Source organism: Bos mutus, chromosome 17, assembly GCF_027580195.1.
Source record: "Bos mutus isolate GX-2022 chromosome 17, NWIPB_WYAK_1.1, whole genome shotgun sequence".
In the NCBI taxonomy this organism is placed as follows: domain Eukaryota; kingdom Metazoa; phylum Chordata; class Mammalia; order Artiodactyla; family Bovidae; genus Bos; species Bos mutus.
This window is the reverse complement of record NC_091633.1, coordinates 9,137,368-9,164,522: the sequence shown is the minus strand read 5'-3', so window position 1 is coordinate 9,164,522 and position 27,155 is coordinate 9,137,368. Positions and strand designations below refer to the sequence as shown.

Here is a 27,155-nt window from a genome sequence, read left to right as displayed (position 1 = left end):
TTTTCCTGCCTCCTGCCTCCTCCTCTCCCCTTGTCACTCTCCGGTGAGCTAAACAAAAAAATCTTTTGTTCCCCCGGGCTTGCCCACCCACCATGGCTGGGCCCCACCTTCCAATGGCCAGCGAAGGGGGCCCCGTAGTGACTGCGTGGGCCCTTTAAAGACTCCCGGGACGCGCATGCGCACTACAGCGCAGGTAGGAGAAACCCTGGCGCAGGGCACGTGGGGCACGAGGAGTCCCAGGTGCAGCTCAGCGCTGCGGAGCGAGGTCGAAGTCGCTGCTTGGAGGCCAGGCGCGGGGATGGAAATGGGAGCGGGATCTAAAGGTTGGGATGAGACAAGAAGACATGGAGCTAGCCCACAAAGGTGAGTGTCCCTGCCATGGACTCCCCTGCAATTAAAGCTTTGCCGAAGCCCTTACGCGCATCTGAGGCCTCTGGAACATGGAGTGATCTAACTGTTGTTATGATGGGAAGTGGTAGTAATATACGTGGTTCCAGCACATGCCTACGGGACTAGACAGCTCACCTCTAACTAGGGATGAACCCCAGATACCCAGAGAGGGAGAAGCTTCTAGTGTCTTTATAAAGGGAAGGCAGGCAGCTCTGGTGGGGGAGCAGGTGGCTCCTCTCTGCGTCCATCACCCACAGGAGGTCCCAGCAGTGCCGCAGGGTGTGGGAACCAATGCTGGATCTGCGTTCTGGAGCCAGGCAGGACGTGTTCAGGGATCGGTGGTGGTTTTAGTCTCTGCATAGGAGTTAAGAGCTTCGATTCTGAATCAGAAGGCCGGTGGTCTGCCCCCGCCTGCCCCTTCTCTGAGCTCCATCCTGAACTGCGTGAACTTAGGCAAAGTGATCGCCCTTCTCTGGTCTTGCTGGCCTCAAGTATACCACGTACACCTGAACTGTGGTGAGAGCTACCTACTACTTAGCGCTGAGCCTGGGCCTGTTTGCCTGCAGGAACAGGGCTGTCGGTAATTGTAGTGATGATAACATCGTTAACACCTGCACTGCTCCTCTACGTGGTTTTAACGAGGCTGGAGAGCCCTTTGAGCTCAGCTCCCTCAGCCCCCAGGGAGAAGAAACCCGGCCAAGGCACCCAGGGAGCTGGTACTAGGACGGAGCTGGGTCCTGGGCTCAGGCCCGGACTGGCTGTGCTCCGTGGCCCCACCTGCTTGCCTCTTCACTCGCCCTGCAGAGGGGTCAGGAGGTTTTCCTCTGATAGGGGACGGGTCCTCACCCTGGATGTGAGGGACCTGGCCTGGAGGGTGGCTGCAGTCTCTGTCCCCTTGCCTGGCGGGCCTGCTGGTAGGCCTAGGACCTGGGGACCTGGGCTACCTAGCGTTGGTGCAGAGGTGGCTGCAGTGGTAGCCCCGGGGACAGCCAGGCCACGGGCTGCCGCCCCCAGCGCTGAGCCTGCTCTGCCCCGCCCCTCTCCCAAGTGCCCACACTGTGGTCTCCTTGAATTCCATTCCTGGTTTTGGCGTTGCCCTCTTTGGGGATGGACTGGTTCTGGGTCACTTAAAGTACCTATGGTAGGATTTGTACCTAGGGCATGCTCCCTCCAGAGGCTGGATAGCCCTGGGCGCTGCGATGCCCCTGGTGAGCTTCAGAGATGTGTGAAGGTAGAACGTCTGGGGGCAGCCTGGCCCCAAGTGTGGGGCTTGATGCCAGAACCCGCCTCCCTCTTCCTCTCTTTGTGGCTGTTTTTCAGATCCTCTGTGTCCTCATCTGTAAAACAGGGATGATTTTATTATGACCTGGAAGGGCCGTTGTGAGACTCAGTTACATGAGGTCAGAAAAGCACTGTGTCAGTGCTCCTTTGCATCCTGTCTGTGGTCAAACCCAGTGGCCTTCGGGCTTCCCCGGTGGCTCAGGGGTAAAGACTCCACCTGCCAGTGCAGGAGACGTGGGTTTGATCCCTGGTTCAGGAAGATCCCCTGGAGAAGGAAATGGCAACCCGCTCCAGTATTCCTGCCTGGGACATCCCATGGACAGAGGAGCCTGGTGGGCTTTGGTCCACAGGGTCGCAGAGTCAGACACGACTTAGCGACTAAACCACCACCACCAGGGGCCTTTCACGCAGCGATGGCTTCCCTGGCCTGTCACCCAGCCGGACCCCTGCTCCTGCTCTTCAGGCCCTGGTGACATGTCTGGCTCACTGACCCGGCTCAGAAGGGCCTGGGTCCTGTCCTGGACACAGCCTCTTCTTGAAACCTCCGTGTGCTGCCAGGCTCTGGGGCCTGGCCTTAGGGAGGTGGATGTCCCCACTGCAAGGTCACATCCAGGGTGTCCCCTCTGTCCCTCTTCTTCCCCGAATCTTGCCATGCCAGGCATCCAGATGGGGCTCCATGCATGAGAGGGCAGGCCTGAATCAGACTGGGGATACCTCCCATTCCCCTCTGTTCAGACATTGGGCCAGCAGGTCAGGGAGGAAGGAGGGGACAGGATGTGAACAAGAGTCTATGCTGTGGGGTTTGAACCCCAACTTTCCGCAGACTTGCCGTGTGACCTCAGGCAGGTAACTTCACATCTCTGAGCCTCAGCTTCTTCCTCTAGAACACCCCCTACCTTACAAGCTTCCTTCCCAGGTGGCGCTAGTGGCAAAGAACCCGCCTGCCAATGCAGTCGATTTAAGACTTCCCTGGGTGGGGAAGATCCCTTGGAGGAGGGCATGGCCACCCACTCCAGTATTCTTGCCTGGAGAATCCTCATGGACAGAGGAGCCTGGCGGGCTACAGACCAGGGGGTCACAACAGAGACAGACACCACTGAAGTGACTTAGCACAGCACACCTTACAAGCAGTGGCGAGGCTCCCAAGAGATGCTGTGTATAGGAAAACGCCCAGTAAGCACCTGATACATGCTGAGCATCCTGGGGCAAGGGAGGTCTCCTGGATATCCCCCAGGCCCCTGGGGCATGGGGTGTGTATGTGCTGGGGCTGGCCAGGGAGATGGCCACTGCTCAACCACTTTGGCCTGTCCCCAAGCCACACTGCTTAAGGGGACGCACAGAGGGTGCCAGGCACTGAGGGGGGGGGATTAGTGATGCAGGGGGGACACCAACCCCAGATCCCCTCTGTACCCCTCAGGGAATGAGCCAGTGGGGCCTGGGCTGGGCTCTGTCTCAGCTGCCCTATGGACCGGTCGCTGGCCCTGCCGAGTGGCTGACACGTTAACAGGGTCAGAAGACCTAGGGGAGCAAATGAAACATCACCTACAAAGTGGCTCAGCAGAGGGGATGCCGGGAGTCTCCCCACCTGCTCCCCAGGGCTCCGAGCCCTGCCAGGGGAGAAGACAGCCCGATTTACTCCTGGCGGGGGAAGGGTTGGGGGCGGTGGAGGAAGGAAGAACGAACAAACACAAGAGCTTAACGAAACAATCCCACAGCTGAGACACCATCTGTGTTTTCCTTTTTTTTTCTTTCTCTTCGTTTTTAAAACAATATAGTGCAGACCGTACTTCTCACAGTAGAATATAATGGTCAATTTTAGTATATAAAAAAAAACATTCTCAGAGATTCGTAAATGCACTTAGTGCTTGAACAGGCCTTGGAGAGAGATACAGTACCGCTTCCAGAGTGCCAGAGGGGCCAGGACTTGGGAAAATTGGGCCTTAGGGACTTAATGGGGGTCCCCCCCATGCCTGCGTGATCCCCCCTCCCAAGTGGTGTGGGGCAGGCCTTGGAGGGTGGCTTGCAGGAAAAGGGGGTGGATTGGATCTCCCAGTTAAAACCAGCAGGTTGCCCTGGCACTGGCTCCTGGGAGGACCCCTGAAGGAAGCAGGGTCTGAGCCCTCTGACACTGTTAGCCCCTATGGCGCCTTTGTGCGAATAGGTCAATGCCGCCCCTTCCTCAAGGTTCAGAAAATTTGCTGTCATAAACACACACGTCTAGGATGCAAATGACGTCTCCTCGGATGAGTTTGCCCTTGTGCAGTACACAACCTGCACAACTGTGCCCGGCAGCCCCCCCATAAGAGGTCCTGGTGGGAAGGGGGAAGGTAGTGGTCCAGGGTCTGGAGAATGGAGATGGGAGTCTGTGTGGGGAAGGCATGATGGGGAGGGGGAGAGGGTCTAGAAGGGGAGGAGCAGAGGGACCAGCATTCCCCGGAGCCTCTTGTAGTCTGGTCTTCACCGGGATTGGACAGTGCGGGTGGGGGGGTGCTGTGGGCCCCCGCTGCTCTTTCTCCTGGAGACTGGGACCTCAAGAGGGAGGAGCTAAGCCCGGGGGGAGGGGCCTGCTCCGATCCCACCCCCGCCCCCAGGCCATCACATTTCCTCCTGCGCCCCACTGTGGCCTGAGCCCCTCTCCTGGACAGCCCGGAAGAACCGCTTCTGTTCTCTCCCGGCCTTCGCCAGCTTGGATGGAGGGAGGCATGGACCTGGGGGGTGGCTGCCCCTAGGCCTCCCCTGGGGGGCGGGCCGGGGCAGCCGATGGTGGGGAGGGGCGTCGTGAGCGAGAGGTCACCTGGCCAACTCCCCATCGGTGGCAGCTGGCGGATCGCCAGCCTGGCCTCCCTGTGGGCATCTGGGGGCACTCGGGGCCGGGATGTCCCCCATCCCCACCGCCCCGCGTGCCGCCCACCCTGTTGTGCGGCCTCCCTCTCCCTGCCCACCCCAGCCTCCTCGGCGCCCTGCCCGTTGGTCCGTGCGTGTGCCGGGCCGGCCTTATCTGTAGACGGGCAGGCGGATGTGGGCGTGCTGGTGGTCTAGCAGCCGGGGCACGGCCACCGTCTCGTAGCCCTTGCCCAGCATGCGCTCCTTGATGCAGGGCGGCCGGATGTCGTTGATGAGATACTCCAGCGACTGCAGGCTGCTGCTGAGCACGGCTGTGTTGCACACGCTCTTGCTGGGCAGGCCCGAAAGGGTCTCGGCCGGGGGCCCCGCCAGCTCCCGGGCGGCCCCCGGCCCCAGCTCGGTCCCAGCGGCAGCCGCCGCCGCTGCCGCCGCCGCCGCCGCTGCTGCGGGGTTGTAGCAGTCGCTGGTGGGGGTCACCAGCACGCTGTTCCAGGGGGCGGCGAAGTACTGGCCCACGGTGAAGCTGGCGGGCAGCCCCACGCCGCAGTTGAGGGGCGACCCGCTGGCCCGCTCGTACGCCCGCCCCCCGCAGGCCTCGGGGGACTTGCTGGCCAGCGCGCCACCGCCGTAGGCCCGCAGGGGCTGGGGGGGCGGCGGCGGCGGCGGGGGCGGCTTCTGGGGCCACAGCAGGTAATCCAGGCCGCCGTCCGCGTAGCCCGCGGGCTTGGCGGCCCCGGCCAACGTCAAGGCCGCGGGCGTGCTCCCCTGGCCCAACTCGGCGCCCTTCCGGCACTCGGGCGGGCCGGCCGTGGCCGAGTAGGCCGCGCGGGGGAAGCCGGGCACCGGGCCGTGCTTGGCCGGGCTGGGCGGGGGCCCGGGCACGGCCTGGCAGGCGGCGGGCGCGGCGCCGGGGCCTGGCACTGCTGGTGGAGCTGGTAGAGGAGGCTGTGGATGGAGGGCAGGTTGGAGGGCGGCAGGGGCAGGCCGCGGCCGGGCAGGGGGATGACGGCGGCGGCGGGGGCCGCAGCTGCGGGCAGGCCAGGCGGCGGGGCGGGCGCCTCGGGCGGCTTGGGGTAGGCCAGGGGCCCCAGCGTGCTGGGCGCCGGGTAGGGCGCGACGCCCACCTGCACGGTGGCCGGCGACAGCTTGGTCCGTTTGCCCTCGGCGCTCTTGAGCACGCTCTTGGCGGGCCCGGCGGGCGCGGCCGCGCTGGAGGAGGAGGAGACAGCGGCCTTGACGATGGCCAGCAGACCCTGGTAGCCGGCCGTGTGCGGCGGGTAGGGGCTGTAGCGCTGGCCGCTGGTGTCATAGCCGTTGACCGTGCGGCTGAGGTGCTTGTGCTGGGGCACGCGGATGTTGGTGGGGAAGATCTTGATGGAGAGCGGGCTGTTGGCCACCTTCTCGGCGTAGGCGTCCAGCTCGGCCGGGCTCGGGTAGCGGGAGGAATGCATGGAGCTAGCCACCGTTTCGCCTGCAGGGGTACACGGGGAGGGGAGGATGCACAGGTGAGGGCCGACCTGCAGGCCGCGCCCCCTAGGGCTCCCTGGAAGGGTTCCCCAGCCGCGCCTCCCTTGCTCCTTCATGCATCCAAATTTTTTAAATGAAAAAGAAAAAAAAATTGGGCCGTGCCCATGTGGCATGTGGAATCTTAGTTCCCCGACCAGGGATCGAACCCAGGGCCCCTGCAGTTGGAATCACAGAATCTTAAAGCACTGGACCTCCAGGGAAGTCCCCCCTTCTAAATTTTTAAGCTTTGTATCACAGTGTAAAGTATGTCAAGGAAACTGAACGCATCACAGACTTACTGCACTTTCACACACAGAACACACTCGTGTGACACTCAAGTTGGGGGAGGGGGGGCAGGTGGCCAGTCCCCAGAGCAGCCCCTGCGCCCGCCCTCAGACAGGAACCACAGCAAGGGGACCAAGGGGAAGGCCCTCCAGACTCCTGACCACTCCTGTTGTCGGCACAGGTGAGCAGGGATCACACGGTGTCGGGTCTCTCCCACTCAAGGTTACTTTTCCAGGTTCATCTGGGGAGCTGTGGGGGCAGGGCCTGTCCCTTCTCATGGCCTTGGGGTATTGGAGTGTGACTGCAGGACACACTTGTCCTGCTCATCCTTCCTACTGCTAGTGGCGTTTGGGTCATTTCTGGTGTGCGTGCATGTGTGCTAAGTCACTCTGCTGCTCCTGCTGCTAAGTCGCTTCAGTTGTGTCCAACTCTGTGCGACCCCATAGACAGCAGCCCACCAAGGCTCCCCCGTCCCTGGGATTCTCCAGGCAAGAACACTGGAGTGGGTTGCCATTTCCTTCTCCAATGCATGAAAGTGAAAAGTGAAAGTGATGTCGCTCAGTCGTGTCTGACTCTTAGCGACCCCATGGACTGCAGCCTACAAGGTTCCTCCGTCCATGAGAGTTTCCAGATAAGAGTACTGGAGTGGGTTGCCATTTCCTTCTTTGCTAAGTTGCTCAGTCATGTCCAACTCTTTGAGACCTCATGGACTATACAGTCCATGGAATTCTCCAGGCCAGAGTACTGGAGTGGGTAGCCTTTCCCTTCTCCAGGAGATCTTCCCAACCCAGGTCTCCTGCATTGCAGGCAGATTCTTTACCAGCTGAGCCACCAGGGAAGCCCAAGAATACTGGAGTGGGTAGCCTATCCCTTCGCCAGCAGATCTTCCCGACCCAGGAATTGAATCGGGGTCTCCTGCATTGCAGGTGATTCTTTACCAGCTATTTTATTAAAAAATTTTTTTTGACCATGCTGTGCTGCACAGCATGTGCGGTCTTAGTTCCATGACCAGGGATTGAACCCCAGGCCCTCGGCAGTGAAAGCACTAACCAGTGGACCACTAGGGGATTCCCTGAAGGGCAATCCCACTGTCGGTGGGCACAGCTGGCCCATGCAGCGGGGGAAGCAGGTGGCCGGCGGGCAGACCCCTTGTCCCCTCCAGAGACCCTCCCAGTCCTGAGACCTCCCTCGGGGCTGTCCGAGACCCTCTCTGCAGTAGGGAGGGGAGCGAGGAGCCTGCAGGAAGCAGGTGGAGAGACCCAGGGCTTTGGAGCTGGCAGCCTGGGTGGAGTCCTGCCTGCTTGTGGGGCTGTGTGGTCCTGGACAAGTGGCTGGTCTGGTTGAGCCTCAGTTTTCCCACCTGTGGAACGGGGATGACTGTGCCAGGTCTGCAGGGCGGCCTCGGGGAACGTCTGTGCCAAGCGGCCCACCAGGGGGTGCAGCGCACAGCAGGTCCTGGGAGACCGAGACTTGACTGGGCCCTTGGGCAAGGAGGACCCTACAAGTTCTCATGGCGCACTGCCTTCCTGCCCCGCCAAGGGCATCCCCTGGAGCCCAGCAGTGAGTCTTGGGGGAGGCGAGGGAGGGGTTCACCACCCTGAGCATATTTCCTCACCTGCAAAATGGGTTTATGCTGCTGCTAACACTGCCTCTCCTGGCTGCTGTGAGGTTTAACAAGTCGAGTGGCGCAGCCTCAGCAGAAGTGGGTCTCTCCACGTGTGTTATGACCCTCCCCATCTGCTGGGCACAACAACGGTCTTCCCGGGAGAGGAAGGGGCAGGGCATGTGCACGGGTGGGCCTGGCATCGTGGCTGGGACAGAGTGCAAGTCCCACCAACGGGAAGGTGACCCGCCACATCCCACCTTCCCCGAGCCTCACCCCCAACCCCTCGAGACGTAAGCATATGTGCTCAGTCGCTAAATTGTGTCTGACTCTTTGTGACCTCATGGACTGTGGCCCACCAGGCTCCTCTGTCCAGGGGATCCTCCAGGCAAGAATACTGGAGTGGGCTGCCATTTCCTTCTCCCAGGGGATCTTCCCCACCCAGGGATCGAACCCACGTCTCCCACATTGGCAGGCAGACCCCCTCGAGGACTCACAGCCAATCTGAGCGAACCGAGTGCTATGATGGGGACACAGGGGATCCTCACCCCGGGGGCTCCAGGGACAGCTTTCTGGAAGAGAGAGTGTCTCTGCTAGGGCAGGGCTGAAGGCGTGAGGAAGGAGAGGAACGTATTCCAGGCAGAAGCCACATGGGCAAAGGTGTGGAGGCGAGGCAGTGTGCCCCCATGGGAATGATGAACCAGAGAAGGAGCAGAAGCGCAGGGCAGGTGTGTGGGGAGGAAAGACCACCCCAGGCAGCTCAGGAGGGTGTCAGGCCTGAGCAGGGCCTCTTCACCATGGGGCAGGAACTCCCGATGGTTCTGTCCCCAGGGTACACTGGCCATGTCGTCCACAGACGAGTTCTGTCATCCTAACTTGGGGAGAGGGTCTCATGGCCTCTCGTGGGTACCGGTCAGGGATGCGGTGCCCAGGACAGAAACCCGGCCACAAGGAACTGCCTGGATGCGGGGTCAGCCGTGCTGCCTCAGGAGCCCTAGGCCAAGGCCTCAGCAGCCATGGAAGGTTCTCGGCCAGGGAGGAGCAGGCCAGGAAGACCATGTATCAGGAGGACGGTGCTCCTCTGCCCTGAGCTGGGCAGGGCAGCGGGGAAGGAGGAGGCTGGTGACAGAGTACGCACCCATCCCTGTGGCCCCGATGAGAGCTGGGCGGGTGAAGCTGACCCAGGTCCCCCATCCTGACCCTGCCTGGGGCAACCGACCCCCCTCCCCACCACAAGTGGCCTAAAATAAACTCGGTGTGGAGAATGGAAATGTCACTTTGGCCAACGGGGGAATCTTTCTCTGAGATTGGATTTAAACTACATTATACAAGCAATTTCATGGGCACTTAGCGCCGCTCGGAGAGTCCCACAAAAAAGGGCCCAGTTCTTCATTTACCAGCCATAAATCAGCAGTTGCTATAATGAGCACAAAAATGTCACTTTTATGCAATTTTACAGATGAACAAAACTGGTGAAATTAACTGTGGTAACCTACTATAGTCAGCAAAAGCGGCTGCCGAGGGAAAAAAATGATATCTGTATGTATTTTTGTTCCCCTTAAACTCTCTTCCCAAGCAAGTTTCTGCCATTGTGGTGTGAAAACTCATTTGTCCTCACCATTATACTTTCATTTGGAGTTTATCTTGAGTATCCAATGAGCCACCAACTGTGAAAATGATTAAATCTACAAAATCTATCTAATGGATGGAATAAATTAGGTGTTTAAAACCTGAAGAAGGAGGCAAAAAAAAAAAAACGGCAATGCCTGTTTCTTGTTCCCATTTGTGGACAGAAGGGGCCCGCCTGGCCCCCCACTGGTCAGAAGGGCCCTCAGCCAGTTGGGGTCCCTCCAGCGTTTGTGGGAGCCGATGGCGGTGGTACCCCGAGAGGCTGTCTTCTGCGAGCGCTTAGTATGTGCGAGGCTCTGGGCCTACAGCTTTGCCCCAAGCCTCTTGTTTGCGGCACCTGGGGTTCCCAACCCACCTCCCAGGGGTTGGGAGGCGGTCCCATTTCACAAATAAGGCAGCAGACAAGTTGTGGCATTTGGCAGGCAGCTTCCAAGACCTGTCGCGAGACCCCAGTGGTCCGGTGAAGGGAAGGGGCGAGAAGTCCAGGGCAGGATCACTTGCTCTGCCCGTGCGGACACGGGAGCAGCCTGCAGGGAGGCCCAGCAGCCATGTGAGCCATCCTGGGGAGGCAAGTCCTTCAGCCCCGGGCAGGCCTTCGGGTTACTGCAGCCCCTGCCAACAATTGCCCGCAGCCTCATGAGAGACACAGAGCAGAGCTACCAGCTAGGGGGCTCCTGATCCACGGAAAACAGGAGCCAGTATCTAACGACTGACCCGTTTAAGCCAGCGGTCCTCAGCCTTTCTGGCACCAGGGACCAGTTTCGTGGAAGAGAAGTTTTCCCTGGACTGGGACAGGGCTGGGGGAGGGCTCATTACATGTACTGTGCACTATATTTCTAGTATTATATCAGCTCCACCTCCGATCATCAGGCATTAAATCCTGGAGGGTAGGGACCCCTGCTTTAAGCCACTACATTCTGGAGTGACTTGCCACACAGCAGTAGATAACTGATCCAGGCCCCCATCTTACAGAGGAAAGAAATGGGACCTCCCGAAACACAGCTGGTGAGGGCAGAGCTGGGGCTCGGCTTCCACATCATCGTCACCTCCCCCTGTACCCCAAGGCAGGCCCCAGCCGAGGCTGGGAGACCCAGGAAGCTCCCCCCGCGCCCCCCACCCCACCGTCTTCTTCCATAGACTCAGGAGGCAGACAGTGTTGAGGAGGGACCATCAAGTCAGCCTGGAGGCTCAGAGAGGCGGGAGGCGTTCCGTCCAAGGACACACGACCGCGCAGGCAGCCCCGGGCAGAGCTCCCCGGACATGTGCTCGCCTTCGGGTGACCATGGACCAGAGTCACCCTGTCCAAACCTGGTGTGATCACCGCGCCCTGTGAGCCTTGGCATCCGCAGCCTCTACTACGTCACACCTTGTTCCTAAAGGGCTTTCTCCTGAGCCACCCGGGGCCTCAAATGCAGCCTTGCCCAGCAGAGCACAGTGGCCGCGGCTTGGGGGTGGGGGGCTCCCTGGTCACTCGGGCCAGGCCAGGCCTCCGAGCCCCTGTAGGAAGAGGCTCCAGACCCTCGCCTGGAGGTGAGCCCAGCTGCTAGTGTTCAGGGGCATCACACAGCCCCGTTCTCACAAATATGGCACAAAAAGGCCTCTTACAGAGCAACCAGCCAAGCCAGCTGTCTGCGGTGGGCTTCTACGCAGTGAAGGGCCACCCAAAGGCGAGCACGTGTCCAGGGGAGCTCTGCCTGGGGGGAGGGGGCAGAGGAAGGGACCTGTGGCCCTGCAGGCCTTACCTTCCTGGGTTCCCCTGAGCTGGCTCAGGGGACCCTGGCAAAGGTTTGGTGGTTGCTTGGTGTGGCCGCAGGCAGATGCCGCCTGCCCTGGGCTCATCCTGCTCTCCCAGCAGATGGGGCTCCTGGAGCTGGCCTGTCCACTCTTCAGGGAAGCCTTGCTGAACGCACAACGAGGCTGTGGTCAGCCAGAAGGAACCTGTCCAGCCTGGGAGCCCCTGTTACCCACTAGTCTCCACCCTTGGGAGAGTTGGGTCTTGGGAGGAATGAAGCCAGAGACAGCCCTGTGGAGATGAGCCCCCACCCAGGTCGGCGTGCCTCGGGTATTTCCGAAGCCCCTCCTGCATGCAGGCTCCATCCTGGGCCTGGAGATGAGCAGCAGGCAAAGCGAACTGAAGTGCCTACCCTCTTGGAGCTAGTCGGGGGTAGTGGTGGTGGTTTCGTCACTTAGTCGTGTCCCACTCTTTGCGACCCTGTGGAACGTAGCCCATCAGGCTCCTCCGTCCATGGAATTTCCTAGGCAAGAACACTGGAGTGGGTTGCCATTTCCTTCTCCAGGGTATCTTCCTGACCTGGGGATTGAACCCAGGTCTCCTGCATTGACAGGTGGATTCTTTACTGCTGAGCCACGAGGGAAGCCCAAGTTCAGGGAGACAGACAGTAACATATGTTTCAGGCAGCGACAGCCCCGTGAAGGAGACAGCAGCCGTGGTTGGTTTTGTTTTTAAAGGTAGTTTAACCTGAAGTTCTACAGGACTCTTTAATAAAGTCAGGCAATTTCTCAATAACATGATTTTTCCTTCTTATTATTTTATTTTGGCCACACTGAGCGGCATGTGGAATCTTAGTACCCCCCAACCAGGGATCGAACCAGTGCCCCCTTGCATTGGAAGCGCAGAGTCTTAACCACGGGACCGCCAGGGAAGTCCCCTGGTGCGGTAGTTTTAAAACACACCCACAGTTCTTTGGCACTTCTCCCCATGGGTAGTGGAGCCTAACTTTCCTCCACTTAAACATGAACTAAGCAACTCGATTTTAATGAATGAAGGTAGCAGAAATGGTGCTGGTGAGTGTCGCAGCTCAGTCCTAAAGGTATTATCTGGCTTCCACCCGGAGATCCAGTGGATCTCTGCCTCTCAGGACGTCCATTCCTGGTCTGGGAAGCTCGGGCCACGTGGAGAAGCCGCATTTGGTGTCTGAGTGCCCCAGAGCCCCCAAAGCCGGCGTCCACCACCTGATTTATGAAGGAGCAGGCCTTCTGACGTTGGGAAAGATTGCAGGCAGAAGGAGAAGAGAGCGGTAGAGGATGAGATGGTTGGATGGCATCGACTCAATGGACATGAACTTAGGCAAACTCCGGGAGATGGTGAGGGCCAGGGAGACCCGGCGTGCTGCAGTCCATGGGGTCACAGAGTCAGACGTGACTAAGCGACCGAACAACAGGCCTTCCAAAGATTCCAGCCCGGGCCTAGGTCTTCAGCAGGGTTGCCTCCCCTCCCCAGTGACATCACGTCCCCCGTCCCCAGTGACATCACGGTGCAGACACCCCACCCCACCGTGTCCTGTCTGTAGTCTGAGCGTATGACATGGCGTGTGAGGCCACTGGGCTTTGGGGTGACCTGCTATGCAGACAGAGTAGCCGGGACAGCTGGGCGTGGGGGACGCAGAGGGATGCGATGGGAGAGCCTGGTCTGGACACAGTGGTCAGCAGTGAGGCTTCCCTGATTTAAGTGGCCCCTCAGGAGAGTGGAAGGAGGTGAGGGGGTGAGCCGCGTGGCCTCTGATGGGGGAGTGGACGGGCTTGTGTGGGGCAGCGGAGCTGGAGGCGTGGTCATAGGAGACGCACCAGAGAGGCGGGGGCACGTGGAGGGCCTTGGGGTGGGGGGCACTGAGAGGATCCGGGCTTTGCTCCATGTGGGAGGGCTGGGAGCAGAGAAAGGCCATGAGCCGAGGAGGGTTTTAACACGACCCCTCAGAGGCTCCTGGGTGGGAAACAAGACGAGGTTACCCTGGGAGCAGCCCGACCGTCCTGGGAGACAGAGCGCCCAGGAGACCCCCACTGTGCGCCAAGCTCGGGTGTCGGGGGGGCTCTGACGAGGCAGGGAAGTGGGGACATGGAAAGAGGCCACAGAGGGGGCCGACTGCCTCCCCCCTTCCCTCTCGAAGGGGGTCGGACCAAGACACCAAGGGAAAGAGCCCCGGACGCCAGCAGCACCTGGCCTGGGAAGAAGGCGTTTTACTTCTCGTCTGTGCTTTTCTGTAATTGCCTCGGCCACAGGGTGGAGTGGGGCGGGGCGGGGGTTGAGCAGCCCAGGGCTCCCTGGCGCCCCGTGTTGGGGCCGGCGTCTGCTCCTGGGCGGAGCACAGAGGGCGGTCAGCCGCTTTTTGGGAAGGCCTCATGGTCAGATCCGGGCCTGCCACGCTCACCTGGCTGTGTGACCCTAGGCAGGCCGCTGCCCTTCTCTGAGCCTTGGTTTGCTCTTGTGTAGAATGGGGATGAGACTGACGTCGCTGACCTTGGAGAGCTGTGGTCAGCACTGTCAAGGGTGCCTGCCCTCGGGGGGTGCCTGGGTTGTTGGGGAGCAGTTCACTAAAGCCCACGTGCCTCTCCCTGTCAGACCCTCCCGTGAGCCCCCGCTGGCATGAAGCCTGAGCTGCTCAGGGTGGCATTTAGGCCACGGCCCTGCGCTCCCTCTGCAGGACCCCCACCCCTGGTCCGCTGCAGTGTCCCCGGGGCTCCTCTACATGCTGACCCCCCGCCTCCACTGTTGAGGGCCGCCTCTGGGCCAGGCATTGCCCCAAACACCCACGGCTTCACCCTTCTGCCAGCCCCGTGGAGGCCCTGGGAGGAAGGTCCTGCATTTCGGAAGAGGAGTGGGATGTTCACGGAACAGGGCTTCAGGTGGGGGTTGCAGACACAGATTTCTGCACGTTTCTGCTGACCGCTGGTGGACAGATGGACTGCAAATGAGCTGGAGGCCCCGGAGGGGCAGGGACCGAGGTGGGGTGGGGGAGGCGTGCATGCCCAGAGGGGAACACTTTTGAGAGTGTTCAGATACCAGCAGGACACACCACACACCAGTGGGTGGGTTGTGGCTTGCGGCGCCGCCAGTCTGAGGCTTCTGGTGGACCAGGATCTGTGAGCCAGGACTCAAGCCCTGGGCATCCATGTCCCAGACCCCTGCTGTCAATCACTGGGCACCGTGGACACCACGGTTGGATGGGTTCTCTCAGGTTGATGCTGGTAGCCCGGACACCTTGGTCATCTTGCGTCTGTCTCCCCCGCCCCACACCCTGGGAAGAAGTGCCCCATGTCCAGGTCTCCCCAAGGTCTGATCTGGAAGGGGAATCTGGGGTGGGGCGGAATGGTCCATGTGGTGCCTAGTTCACGGAAGGCCTGAATTATGCACTAGGAGGAGGAAAAGGAGGTCTGGTCTTCACCTACCCCCTGGTCTGCTGACTGTGCCCCTCTTGGTCTCAGCTGAGATGCCTCCTCTTCCAGGCAGCCTTCCCTGCCTGCCCCCTGCACTGCCTGCTGTAGCTGTTGGCTTGTCTCTTGGGCTGGATCTGGGGGCCTTTGAGGGCAGGCCCTGCTCTTTTTCAGCACCCTCATGCCTGAAAGAATGCCTGGAACCACAGCAGGTGCCCCGGGACCATCGCACGAATGATGGTGTGGGCTCCAGCGAATATCCGAGAGCCTGTGGGGGCAGAGCCTGGGTCCCGTGTACAGAAACACAGGCGGCCCCTCTGTGACCTGGGCCGCTCCCGCCGCTGCCCCCGCACTGCCTGCCCGCCGTGGCCCCTCCTTGTCAGCAAATTTGAAAGGCTGCCTGGCTGGCTGGCAGTGCGGGCAGGCCATTGCTGCCATTAAGTTAATGTTATGGGCCTTTTACAGGTGTGTTAAATAGACGCAGTTATTAACGAGTATATTAAGCCAATTAAAAGCAGCCCTTTGAGTGGGGTTTAATGTGGCTACAGGGAGACCTCAGCGGCAGCCTGCCTTCCAGAAGTTGGAGGTGGGGGGAGCCTGGGTGGAAGGTGGGGGGCTGTGCTGCTGAGACTGGGGAGAGGTGGGCAGTGGGACCCCGGCTGGAGGCAGGCCCGTGGCTGTCTGATGCCCGCTCGGCCACTCGTGGGGGTGACCTTGGGCAGCGGCTGGGTGTGAGAGCCTCAGTTTCTCATCTTTTTGGGGCCGAAGGGGCGGGTGCATCCGGGGTACTTGGCCCTGGCAGGCATGTGGTACCTGCCCATCAAGGTGGGGGAGGTGGGTGGCCAGGCCAGGACCCTAGCCCAGGACTCCTGCTCCCACGTGCCAGGCTTTGCGGTGGGAGCCCGGGTGCCTACTGGACAGACGCTGGTCCCTGGGCAGTCGAGGGCGGCTTCCAGTGAGCCACTGGGCACCCCCCGCCCTCCCCCGGCAAACCTGTCCCCTCGGTGGACCTCACGTTTGGTGACTGTGACGGGGGCTGACTGCAGCTTTCCTGGCGGAGGGGTGGTGTGCCGGGCGCCTGAGCATGGGCGGGCCTCGAGTGCATGCTGTCTCTTTCTCATGCCCTCCCAGTTTTCGCCTGTTGCCTCTTCCCTAAAGCTCGGGAAGTAGACAGTTGTTATCTGTGTTGAGGTGGGGGTCGGGGGGTCCCCGGGCAGAGGGCCTGGCCCCATCCCACCAGGAGGAGCCGGCCCACATCTGCATTCCCCTCTGCTGCCGACACTCTTGCCCTTGGAGGTGGCAGCCTTCTGAATGCTCAATTAACGCGACACTAATTAGCTGGTGGCACCGGCAGAATCCCTAATGAGGCCGCCCAGGAGGGGGGCGGGGAGCAGCTGTTCTCCGGCCTCTCTGCTGGGAGGAGGTGGGGAGATGCCGGGTGGTTGCCAGCCACCCCGACCTGCCCCAGCCCGGCCCACCACCCCGGTGGGCCTTGGAGGTCAGGCCTGGGTGCTACTGCTGTCTGCTTCCCACGGTGTGGGTTTTTTGGTCTGCCCAGAGTTCCTGTTGGTGTAGTGCTGGGTAAGGCTGCAGTGTCATTCACTGCATTTGGATAACCAGTGGTCCTGGCAATGCCTACCCACCCCCGTGATCCGCAAGGCCTGCCTTGTCCATTTCTAGACGCTCTGCCCCATTCCCTGGTGCCCTCTTTCCCTTGCAGTCCAAGGGACTCTCAAGAGTCCTCTCCAACACCACAGTTCAAAAGCATCAATTCTTGGGCGCTCAGCTTTCTTCACAGTCCAATTCTCACATCCATACATGACCACAGGAAAAACCATAGCCTTGACTAGACTGACCTTTGTTGGCAATGCCTCTGCTTTTGAATATGCTATCTAGGTTGGTCATAACTTTCCTTCCAAGGAGTAAGCGTCTTTTAATTTCATGGCTGCAGTCACCATCTGCAGTGATTTTGGAGCCCAGAAAAATAAAGTCTGACATTGTTTCCACTGTTTCCCCATCTATTTCCCATGAAGTGATGGGACTTCAGACTAGCCATGGCAGAACTGGCCCCTACACTTCTTCATCAGAAGCGCCTGGGTTGTTCTTGACCCTCTGCTCTTTATCAACTTCCACGTGAGGTCTTCAGGTTATGCACAGGACGGCCAGGATGGAGGACTGGATCAGATCTTCTCCATATTGAATATCTGTCCACACACAGGACATAAGTCTGTTTTGGTCTTTAAAAACTATCATTATATAAACAATTTTTTTCTCCATAGAGGTCATTTATTTACCTTTTTGTGAATATATTTATATTCCTTAATATTTAATAAATTTAGGTTCCCTAGTAAATGTAACAGTATCATAACTTAGATAAAATGAACAATTCCTATAGATACACACAGACTACCAAAACTGACTTAATACACAATAGAAAGTCTCTATAGACCCATAATAAAGAGAGGGAAAGAGGAGGTGAAAGAGAAGAGTGAAAAAGTTGGCTTAAAGCTCAACATTCAGAAAATGAAGATCATGGCATCCGGTCCCATCACTTCATGGGAAATAGATGGGGAAACAGTGGAAACAGTGTCAGACTTTATTTTTCTGGGCTCCAAAATCACTGCAGATGGTGACTGCAGCCATGAAATTAAAAGACACTTACTCCTTGGAAGAAAAGTTATGACCAACCTAGATAGCATATTCAAAAGCAGAGGCATTGCCAACAAAGGTCAGTCTAGTCAAGGCTATGGTTTTTCCTGTGGTCATGTATGGATGTGAGAATTGGACTGTGAAGAAAGCTGAGCGCCCAAGAATTGATGCTTTTGAACTGTGGTGTTGGAGAGGACTCTTGAGAGTCCCTTGGACTGCAAGGAGATCCAACCAGTCCATTCTGAAGGAGATCAGCCTTGGGATTTCTTTGGAAGGAATGATGCTAAAGCTGAAACTCCAGTACTTTGGCCACCTCATGCGAAGAGTTGACTCATTGGAAAAGACTCTGATGCTGGGAGGGACTGGGGCAGGAGGAGAAGGGGACGACAGAGGATGAGATGGCTGGATGGCATCACTGACTCGATGGATGTGAGTCTGAGTGAGCTCCAGGAGTTGGTGATGGACAGGGAGGCCTGGCGTGCTGTGATTCATGGGGTCACCAAGAGTCAGACACGACTGAACCACTGAACTGAATAAAGAGAGAGATTGAACTGGTAACCAAAACACCCACAAAAAAAGCCCAGGCCTAGATAAGGCTTCACTGGTGTATTCTACAGAACGTTTAAAGAATTAATACCAATTTTCCCACAAACCTTCTAAAAAAGAGGCTCAGAGGGAACATTTGTTAACTAATTCTGTGAGGCTAGTATCTGTTGTTGCTGTTTAGTTGCTCAGTCGTGTCTGACTCTGTGACCCCAAGGACTGTAGCCCGCCAGGCTCCTCTGTCCATGAGATTTCCCAGGCAAGAACACTGGAGTCGGTTGCCATTTCCTCCTTCAGGGGATCTTACTGACCAAATAACTATAGACTAATATCCTTTATAAATATGCACTCAGCCCTCCGTATCCTCAGGTTTTGTATCCAAGGATTCAGCAGAGGACTGGAAATTCCAAAAAGCAAAAGGAAAATTTGCTGTGCACTAGCAACTACTTTCATAGCATTTACATCATATTTACAACCATCTGCATATCATTTACATCATATTTACAACTCTTTACTCCCCAGGTCGGTAGGTGCCCAATATGCTACTGGAGATCAGTGGAGAAATAATTCCAGAAAGAATTAAGAGATGGAGCCAAAGCAAAAACAACACCCAGTTGTGGATGTGACTGGTGATGGAAGTAAAGTTCGATGCTGTAAAGAGCAATATTGCATAGGAACCTGGAATGTTAGGTCCATGAATCAAGGCAAATTGGAAGTGGTCAAACAGGAGATGGCAAGAGTGAACGTCGACATTCTAGGAATCAGTGAACTAAAATGGACTGGAATGGGTGAATTTAACTCAGATGACCATTATATCTACTACTGTGGGCAGGAATCCCTTAGATGAAAGAGAGTAGCCATCATAGTCAACAATAGAGACTGAAATGCAGTACTTGGATGCAATCTCAAAAACTACAGAACGATCTCTTCGTTTCCAAGGCAAACCATTCAGTATCACAGTTATCCAAGTCTATGCCCCAACCAGTAACGGTGAAGAAGGTGAAGTTTAATGGCTCTATGAAGACCTACAAGAACTTCTAGAACTAATACCCAAAAAAGATGTCCTTCTCATTATAGGGGACTGGAATCCAAAAGTAGGAAGTCAAGAAGCACCTGGAGTAACCGGCAAATTTGGCCTTGGAGTACTGAATGAAGCAGGGCAAAGGCAAATAGTCTTGCCAAGAGAATGCACTGGTCATAACAAACACCCTCTTCCAACAGCACAGGAGAAGACTACACATGGACATCACCAGATGGTCAACACCGAAATCAGATTGATTATATTCTTTGCAGCCAAAGATGGAGAAGCTCTATACAGTCAGCAAAAACAAGACCGGGAGCTGACTGTGGCTCAGATCTTGAACTCCTTATTGGCAAATTCAGACTTAAATTGAAGAAAGTAGGGAAAACCACTAGAGCATTCAGCAGGTATGACCTAAATCAAATCCCTTATGATTATACAGTGGAAGTGAGAAATAGATTTAAGGGACTAGATTTGATAGAGTGCTTGATGAACTATGGATGGAGGTTGGTGACACTGTACAGGAGACAGGGATCAAGACTATCCCCAAGAAAAAGAAATGCAAAAAATTAAAATGGCTGTCTGAGGAGGCCCTACAAATAACTGTGAAAAGAAGAAAAGTGAAAAGCAAAGGAGAAAAGGAAAGATACACCCATTTGAATGCAGAGTTCCAAAGAATATTAAGGAGAGATAAGAAAGCCTTCCTCAGCGATCAATGCAAAGAAATAGAGGAAAACAACAGAATGGGAAAGACTAGAGATCTCTTCAAGAAAATTAGAGATACCAAGGGAACATTTCACGCAAAGATGGGCTCAATAAAGGACAGAAATGGTATGGACCTAACAGAAGCAGAAGATATTAAGAGGTGGCAAGAATACACAGAAGAACTGTACAAAAAAGATCTTCACGACCCAGATAATCACGATGGTGTGATCACTCACCTAGAGCCAGACATCCTGGAATGTGAAGTCAAGTGGGCCTTAGGAAGCATCACTATGAACAAAGCTAGTGGAGGTGATGGAATTCCAGTTGAGCTATTTCAAATCCTAAAAGATGATGCTGGAAAGTGCTGCACTCAATATGCCAGCAAATTTGGAAAACTCAGCAGTGGCCACAGGACTGGAAAAGGTCAGTTTTCATTCCAATCCCAAAGAATGTTCAAACTACTGCACAATTGCACTCATCTCATATGCTAGCAAAGTAATGCTCAAAATTCTCCAAGCCAGGCTTCAGCAATATGTGAACCATGAACTTCCAGATGTTCAAGCTGGTTTTAGAAAAGGCAGAGGAACCAGAGATCAAATTGCCAACATCCCCTGGATCATCGAAAAAAAGCAAGAGAGTTCCAGAAAAACATCTACTTCTGCTTTATTGACTATGCCAAAGGTTTTGACTGTGTGGATCACAACAAACTGGAAAATTCTGAAAGAGATGGGAATACCAGACCACCTGGCCTGCCTCTTGAGAAATCTGTATGCAGGTCAGGAAGCAACAGTTAGAACTGGACATGGAACAACAGATTGGTTCCAAATAGGAAAAGGAGTACGTCAAGGCTGTATATTGTCACCCTGCTTATTTAACTTATATGCAGAGTACATCATGAGAAACACTGGGCTGGATGAAGCACAAGCTGGAATCAAGATTGCTGGGAGAAATATCAATAACCTCAGATATGCAGATGACACCACACTTATGGCAGAAAGCGAAGAACTAAAGAGCCTCTTGGTGAAAGTTAAAGAGGAGAGTGAAAAAGTTGGCTTAAAGCTCAACATTCAGAAAATGAGATCATGGCATTCGGTCCCATCACTTCATGGCAAATAGATGGGGAAACAGTGGAAACAGTGGCAGACTAACTAAGGTCCATCTAGTCAAGGCTATGGTTTTTCCAGTATCATGTATGGATGTGAGAGTTGGACTATAAAGAAAGCTGAGCGCCGAAGAATTGATGCTTTTGAACTGTGGTGTTGGAGAAGACTCTTGAGAGCCCCTTGGACTGCAAGGAGATCCAACCAGTCCATCCTAAAGGAGATCAGTCCTGGGTGTTCACTGGAAGGATTGATGCTGAAGCTGAAACTCCAATATTTTGGCCACCTGATGCAAAGAATCAACTCATTTGAAAAGACCCTGATGCTGGGAAAGATTGAAGGCAGGAGGAGAAGGGGACGACAGAGGATGAGATGGTTGGATGGCATCATCGACTCAGTGGACATGAATTTGAGTAAACGCGGGGAGTTGGTGATGGACAGGGAGGCCTGGCGTGCTGCAGTCCATGGGGTCGCAAAGAGTCGGACACGACTGAGCGACTGAACTCAATGAACCTAGTATTTACATTGGAGTAGGTACAAGTATTCTAGAGATGATTTAAAAGATAAGCAAGGGACTTCCCTGGTGGTCCAGTGGTTAGGACTCTATACTTTCACTGCCAAAGGCTGGGTTCAGTCCCTGGTTGGGGAACAAGCCATGTGGTGCAGCCAAAGAAAGTATACACAAGGATGTGCATTATATATATGTTTTTAGGTTCTTTTCTGTTACAGGTTATTATAAGATGCTGAGTAGAGTTCCCTGTGCTATGCAGTACATTCTTTATTATGTGCTGATGTTCTGAGAATCTTGCTGAATTCTTCTCTTGGAACTTCTGTGCAGTTTAACTTCTAACCCTTAGTCGCTCAGTTGTGTCCACTCTGCCACCCCTTGGACTGTAGCCCACCAGGCTGCTCTGTCCATGGGATTTCATAGGCAAGAATACTGGAATGGGTTGCCATTCCCTTCTCCAGGGGATCTTCCCAACCCAGCGATTGAACCTGGGTCTCCCACACCACAGGCAGATTCTCTAATCCTTAAAACTTATTTTCTCTGTCTTGCTGAGGCGGCCAGCACCTCCGCACAGTGTGGGAAGGCAGTGACCTGGGTCTTCGTCCTCCTCTGACTTTATCAGCCCTCGGGTTGGTTTGTGGTGGTTGCGGTTGAAACCTCTGTAATAGAAGTAGTCGCCTGTCGTCCTAGTTTGCTGAGACCTTATTTTTATTCATTCAGTTGTAAAAGGGGGCTGCATCCGCCCAGCCTGTCCCGGCTGTCACCTCCGAGCCTCCATCCCCTCCTGGCTTCGTTCTGGGTGGGGGCAGCCCTGGCCTGTCCCTCCATTTCCCTGGCTGCACTTGGCAACGGCTACTTAATTGAATCTGCTGTGTGGCCAGCGGTGGGTTTTTCATTTTATTGGAATCTTAAATCGCTTTGTTTCTTCCTTATTTTATTAGTGTTAGTGGAAGCAGTGGTACCTGCAGGAGTACTCATGGGGCTGGGGGCTCCCGCCTTTTGAGGTCCGGGGTGACGGGTGGGAGTCGGGTGAGGAGGGGTGGGCACTGGGGAGAAGAGCTGCTCCAGGACCTTCTTGGGTTCACCACCCCTTGGATGCTTTCCCCTTTAAGACGGGAGAGACAGGCTGGGGAGCCTGTGGTCCCTCTGCGGGCTGGGTGTGGGGAAAGGGCTCCCAGCCTCTGGGGGACATGGGGCAGGTAGAGGGTTTGAGTCTGCTGCCAGGCTCTGGGGGTTCTCGCCTTTTCTTCTCATTCCCACATCACAGCGGAGGAAACTGCGACCCGAGAGGGCCACTCACTCGCCCAAGAACACACACACATCCCCTTCAGGGCCAGCCAGGATTTGACCCCCAGACCATCAGGTCTCAGAGCCGGTGCCCTGGGGGATCAGGGGGACAAGGGCGGGGCGGACACTGTACCCGCATCTACAGAGGAAAGGCTGCACCCCTCCCCCAAGATCCCACAGAGTGAGGGCGGAAGCTCACACCCTCTCCCAGGGCAGCCGCCTGGGGCGGTGGGGGTGGGGGTAGACCCCTCCACCTTGGACGACTGAGTAAGGCCCCCACCCCCACCCCCTGCACCAGCCAAGCCCCCGTGCTGCCACCGGGGCCCTCTGCCTGGCCCGTGCTCTCAGGGGAGCATGACTCAAAGTGTGTGTTATCAAAACCGTGATAAGAAAGTCAAATATTCATTAAGGGGATGGTCCCCAGGTGGGCGGGTCCTGTTTGGCCCTGCCCAGCTGGGAGCAGCCCCGGGTCTCAGGCCTGAGGCAGGAAAGGGGGATGGACTTTCCCTCCCCGCCTCACTCGCCGCTCCCCCAACCTTTCTTTCCTCCAGGTCACTTTGGTCAGCTGGATCAGGATACAGCAGCCAGCCGCCTGGGCTCCTGGACACGTGGCTGCCCGCGGCCCCCGGGTCCTCCACCTGCCGGATCTCGGGTCCCAGGGGTGAACTGCAGCCGTTTCTGGTTCGCTGGCACGTTCGGGGAGCTCGTGGAGGTCAGTGCTGGGCAGCCCTGTGCAGATAGGCCGCTCTGATGCCATCACCCAGGAAGAAGCGGGAGAGGGGCTCAGACCTGGCCACGTCTTCTCCCCACTGGGTTTCTGACATCATCGTCATCACAGGGGATGGCTTCTTAGGTGCTCTGGCCCCTCGCTTCACAGAAGGGAGCGTTCCAGCCCTGAGACCCAACGGGCTCACCCAGGGTCAGGCTGCATGTGGCCCAGTCAAGACCTCTGTCCCTTAGTGACAAACAGCACAGCCTGAGGTCTGGCCATGAGGCTCAGGGCCAGCACTTCCCGTCTGGGTTCTGCCTGGGGGAAGTGGGGGGGAGCGCCACGGGGACAAGTGGGTCGGCCTGGGTGCTCGGGAGTCTTGTCCAGGCCTTGACCGGGCAGCAGGGCACCAATTCAATTTGCTTATCTCCCATCCTGGCTGCCCTCTTTCCCATGCTCTTCAATTACAGGCAGAGTCAGCGACTCTTGCAGGAAGTACAAAGATTTCAGAGGGTCTGAGCGGGCAGGGCAAGTGGGACATCTTTGGTGCCCTCCACATTCTCGTGGGGCTTCCCGGGTGGTGCTAGTGGTAAAGAACCCGCTTGCCAATGCAGGAGACAAGAGATGTGGGTTTGATCCCTGGGTTGGGAAGAGCCCCTGGAGGGAGGGATGGGCTACCCACTCCAGTATTCTGGGGCTTCCCTGGTGGCTCAGATGGTAAAGGAATCCGCCTGCAATGCTGGAGACCTGGGTTCCATCCCTGGGTTGGGAGGATCCCCTGGAAGAGGGCATGGCAACCCCCTCCAGTATTCTTGCCTGGAGAATCCCACGGACAGAGGAGCCTGGCAGGTTATGGTCTATAGGGTCACAAAGAGTCGGACAGGACTGAAGAGACTGAGCACACACGCGCACCACATTCTCTGGTTCCGGCCTCAGAGCGGGGAGGACCAGCCGGGTCATCATGCCCAGCACTTGCCTCCAGCCTGCTGGCAGCAGAGGGCAAGCAGGAAACCCTGGCACCTGGACAGTGGTTAAAATGCACAGACCGTCTGAGCCAGCAAGCCCATCCTGGAATATTATTTTTGCACAGATATACATACATGGCCGAAGGTGGTGTTCACTGCAGCCCTGTTTGGAAGAGCAAGAGACTAGAAACAGCCTAAATGTCCGTCCATGGAGAGACGGGTCAAGATGCTACGTTAACCTGGGGCGAGGGCACGCTTCCTGTCAGGTGGGGAGTGATCTCCCAGCTACATCAGGAAGGAGAAAAAGGCGAGGCGCCGAGAAGCATCGGGCTGTGCATGTTGACATAAAAGGTATTTGCTGTCCCTCCCACAGGCATGCATTTTTCAGGAGGGTATTTAAAAAACTGCTAATGCTGGTTTCCTCTGGGAAGGGGAGTTATTTTTCACTGTAAATTCTTATGCTTTCTGAATTATGTGCCACGGACAATCTATTCAGTGAAGTATCTAATTTTATAAAAGAAAATGTGTTCTCCCTGGAGGCTGTGTAAAGGAGGGAAGAGGGGCTGTGCATGAAAAACACTTTTCCTTGAAACGGAAAGCCCTTCCAGCTTATCTGTCATTGTTCTGTTTTTGATGAGGCAGACAAATATTTCTCTAAACCCCTATCTCCGAAAGAACACCATCCGAGGACCTTCAGTTCTGAGGATGTTGATATAACATCTTAGGTCCACCCCCTCCCCCCCCAACCTTGTCTTCCTGGAAATACCCTCCGGAGGCAAGTAATCAAAACTGAACCAGCCTAGGACCTAATCAAAATATATAAGAAAAGGGAAGGAAAAGGCCATAATGGTTGGGGGAAAAAAACAAACCACTCTGCATCAGAAAAAAATGTGGCCACAGAAGAGAGGAAGGTTTTGGCTAAATATTTCATTGTGAAGCCAATAATGTAGTAAGCAAGTGTTTCTCTAAGGCAAAAATGCAAAGAGTAGGATAAAAAGAAACTTATGAAAGGAGAAATGGAATGAGCACAGGGAGAAAAAAGGCGGCACAGAAAACAGGATGAAGAGTGAGCAAAAGGCAAGGGAGACAGTTGGGAAGGCATTCATTAGAAGAGGGCGCATGGGGAAGACACACAAAAGGAAACTGGAGTAACAGAGCACACGCCTGGGAGCTGCCTGTCGAAGGGCACGGACTCCAGGAAAAGACAGACTTGGAAGGGTCAACCCCAAGACTCAGGCTCGGAGAGTCATGGCATGAAAGATGTGGAAAGATCAAAATGAAACCTAGAGGAGGAAGGAGCAGGCTTCAGCTTCTCCATGGTAACATGCAACACTAGAAAAGAACAGAACAAGGTCTGCAAAAAAAATCCTCAAGGAAACAGAGTGACCCAGGAATGATTTCTTTGCTCATTCAAGTAGAAAGTTCCAGACCGTGCTGAACTTGTGGGGATTCCAGGAGTGTGGTTCACAGGAGGCCTTAAGCTATGGACTAGAGGGCAACTTCAGATGATGGGAAACAAGGCAAGAGAGCTGGTGGCGAGCACGGCCCCTAGTCATCTAGGACCCTGCGATGGAACGGCCTGTGGTGATGCAACCAGACGCTAACAGCACAAGCCCTTGGGAGGAAGGTAATGGTATCAATAAGAAGGGAGAGAGGGGATCAGAAGTATAAATAAATACACAGGTGTCCTCATTTTTAATAGCTGGGATCAAAAGATATTTAAAGCTGAAGTCAGTTAATAGAGGTTTAAAAGGATGACGTGACACAGAGAAAATGCTATAGAGAGAAGGATATACACTAATTTCATCATTTTGTTCATTTTAGGGTAGATGGAATAGACGCCGTGTCAAAGAAATAGAAAATTAGGGAACTGTTGAACACTGCAGCACTGGAAAAAGGATCCCAGCCTTTCCTATGATTAGTAGGTACACAGAGAACTTAGATCACACGGGGAAAGACTTTTCAAAGCCATTAAAACAAAGCGTTGCATGACTGAACTAATACCAGACATCTGTTGCATCAATAAATGTAAATGGGCTAAACTCTCCTATTAAACATTTTTTAAAAGGCATTCAGATTGGATCACAAAGCTTAATTCAACTCTATATTATATGAGTCACAGCTAAACAAAGTAATTCAGAAAGGTTGAAATAAAAGGACTGGCAAAGGTTTCAAGAAAAACTGTGAATTAAAAAAGCATCTTAATATGAGGTTACCATCTTAATAGATAAAGTTGAATCCAAGCCAAAAAGTATTAAATACAGCCAAGAAGGATGCAATTCACTATGAAGATTTAAGGTACTAATATCTGTGCATTAAATAGCATTGCATCACCATTTATAAGGCCAAAGCTTTAGGAGCTACAAGCAGCAGCAGACTGGCACACATTACCAGTAGGCATCTACTCCATTTCTCTATCATGACAGGTAAGTACAATACACAAGACCTAATTAATGGGGCCATCCCCAAGAAAAAGAAATGCAAAAAAGGCAAAATGGCTGTCTGAGGAGGCCTTACAAATAGCTGAGAAAAGAAGAGAAGCAAAAGGCAAAGGAGAAAAGGAAAGATACACCCATTTGAATGCAGAGTTCCAAAGAATAGCAAGGAGAGATAAGAAAGCCTTCCTCAGTGATCAGTGCAAAGAAATAGAGGAAATCAATAGAATGGGAAAGACTCGAGATCTCTTCAAGAAAACTAGAGATACCAAGGGAACATTTCATCCAAAGATAGGTATACTAAAGGACAGAAATGGTATGGACCTAACAGAAGCAGAAGATACTAAGAAGAGGTGGCAAGAATACACAGAAGAACTCTACATAAAAGATCTCCATGACCCAGATAGCCATGATGGTGTGATCACTCACCTAGAGCCAGACATCATGGAATGAGAAGTCAAGTGGGCCTTAGGAACAATCTGTATGAACAAAGCTATTGGAGGTGATGGAATTCCAGCTGAGCTAT

At 55.2% G+C, this 27,155-nt stretch overlaps 1 protein-coding gene and 1 long non-coding RNA gene across 2 annotated transcripts in view; one reads left to right on the top strand and one right to left on the bottom strand.

The window, feature by feature from the left end:
* Positions 1 to 26,258, top strand: LOC138991472 (uncharacterized). The gene is made up of 3 exons (XR_011467424.1): positions 1 to 363; positions 23,072 to 23,232; positions 26,019 to 26,258. It is a non-coding gene; the product is annotated as an uncharacterized lncRNA (long non-coding RNA).
* The window catches only part of FAM222A (family with sequence similarity 222 member A), a 60,212-nt gene continuing 36,427 nt past the window's right edge, over positions 3,371 to 27,155 (bottom strand). The window contains 2 exon segments of the mRNA XM_070385993.1: positions 3,371 to 5,429; positions 5,432 to 5,986. Coding sequence (XP_070242094.1) covers positions 4,666 to 5,429; positions 5,432 to 5,986 — 1,319 coding nt within the window. The 3' untranslated portion in view covers positions 3,371 to 4,665.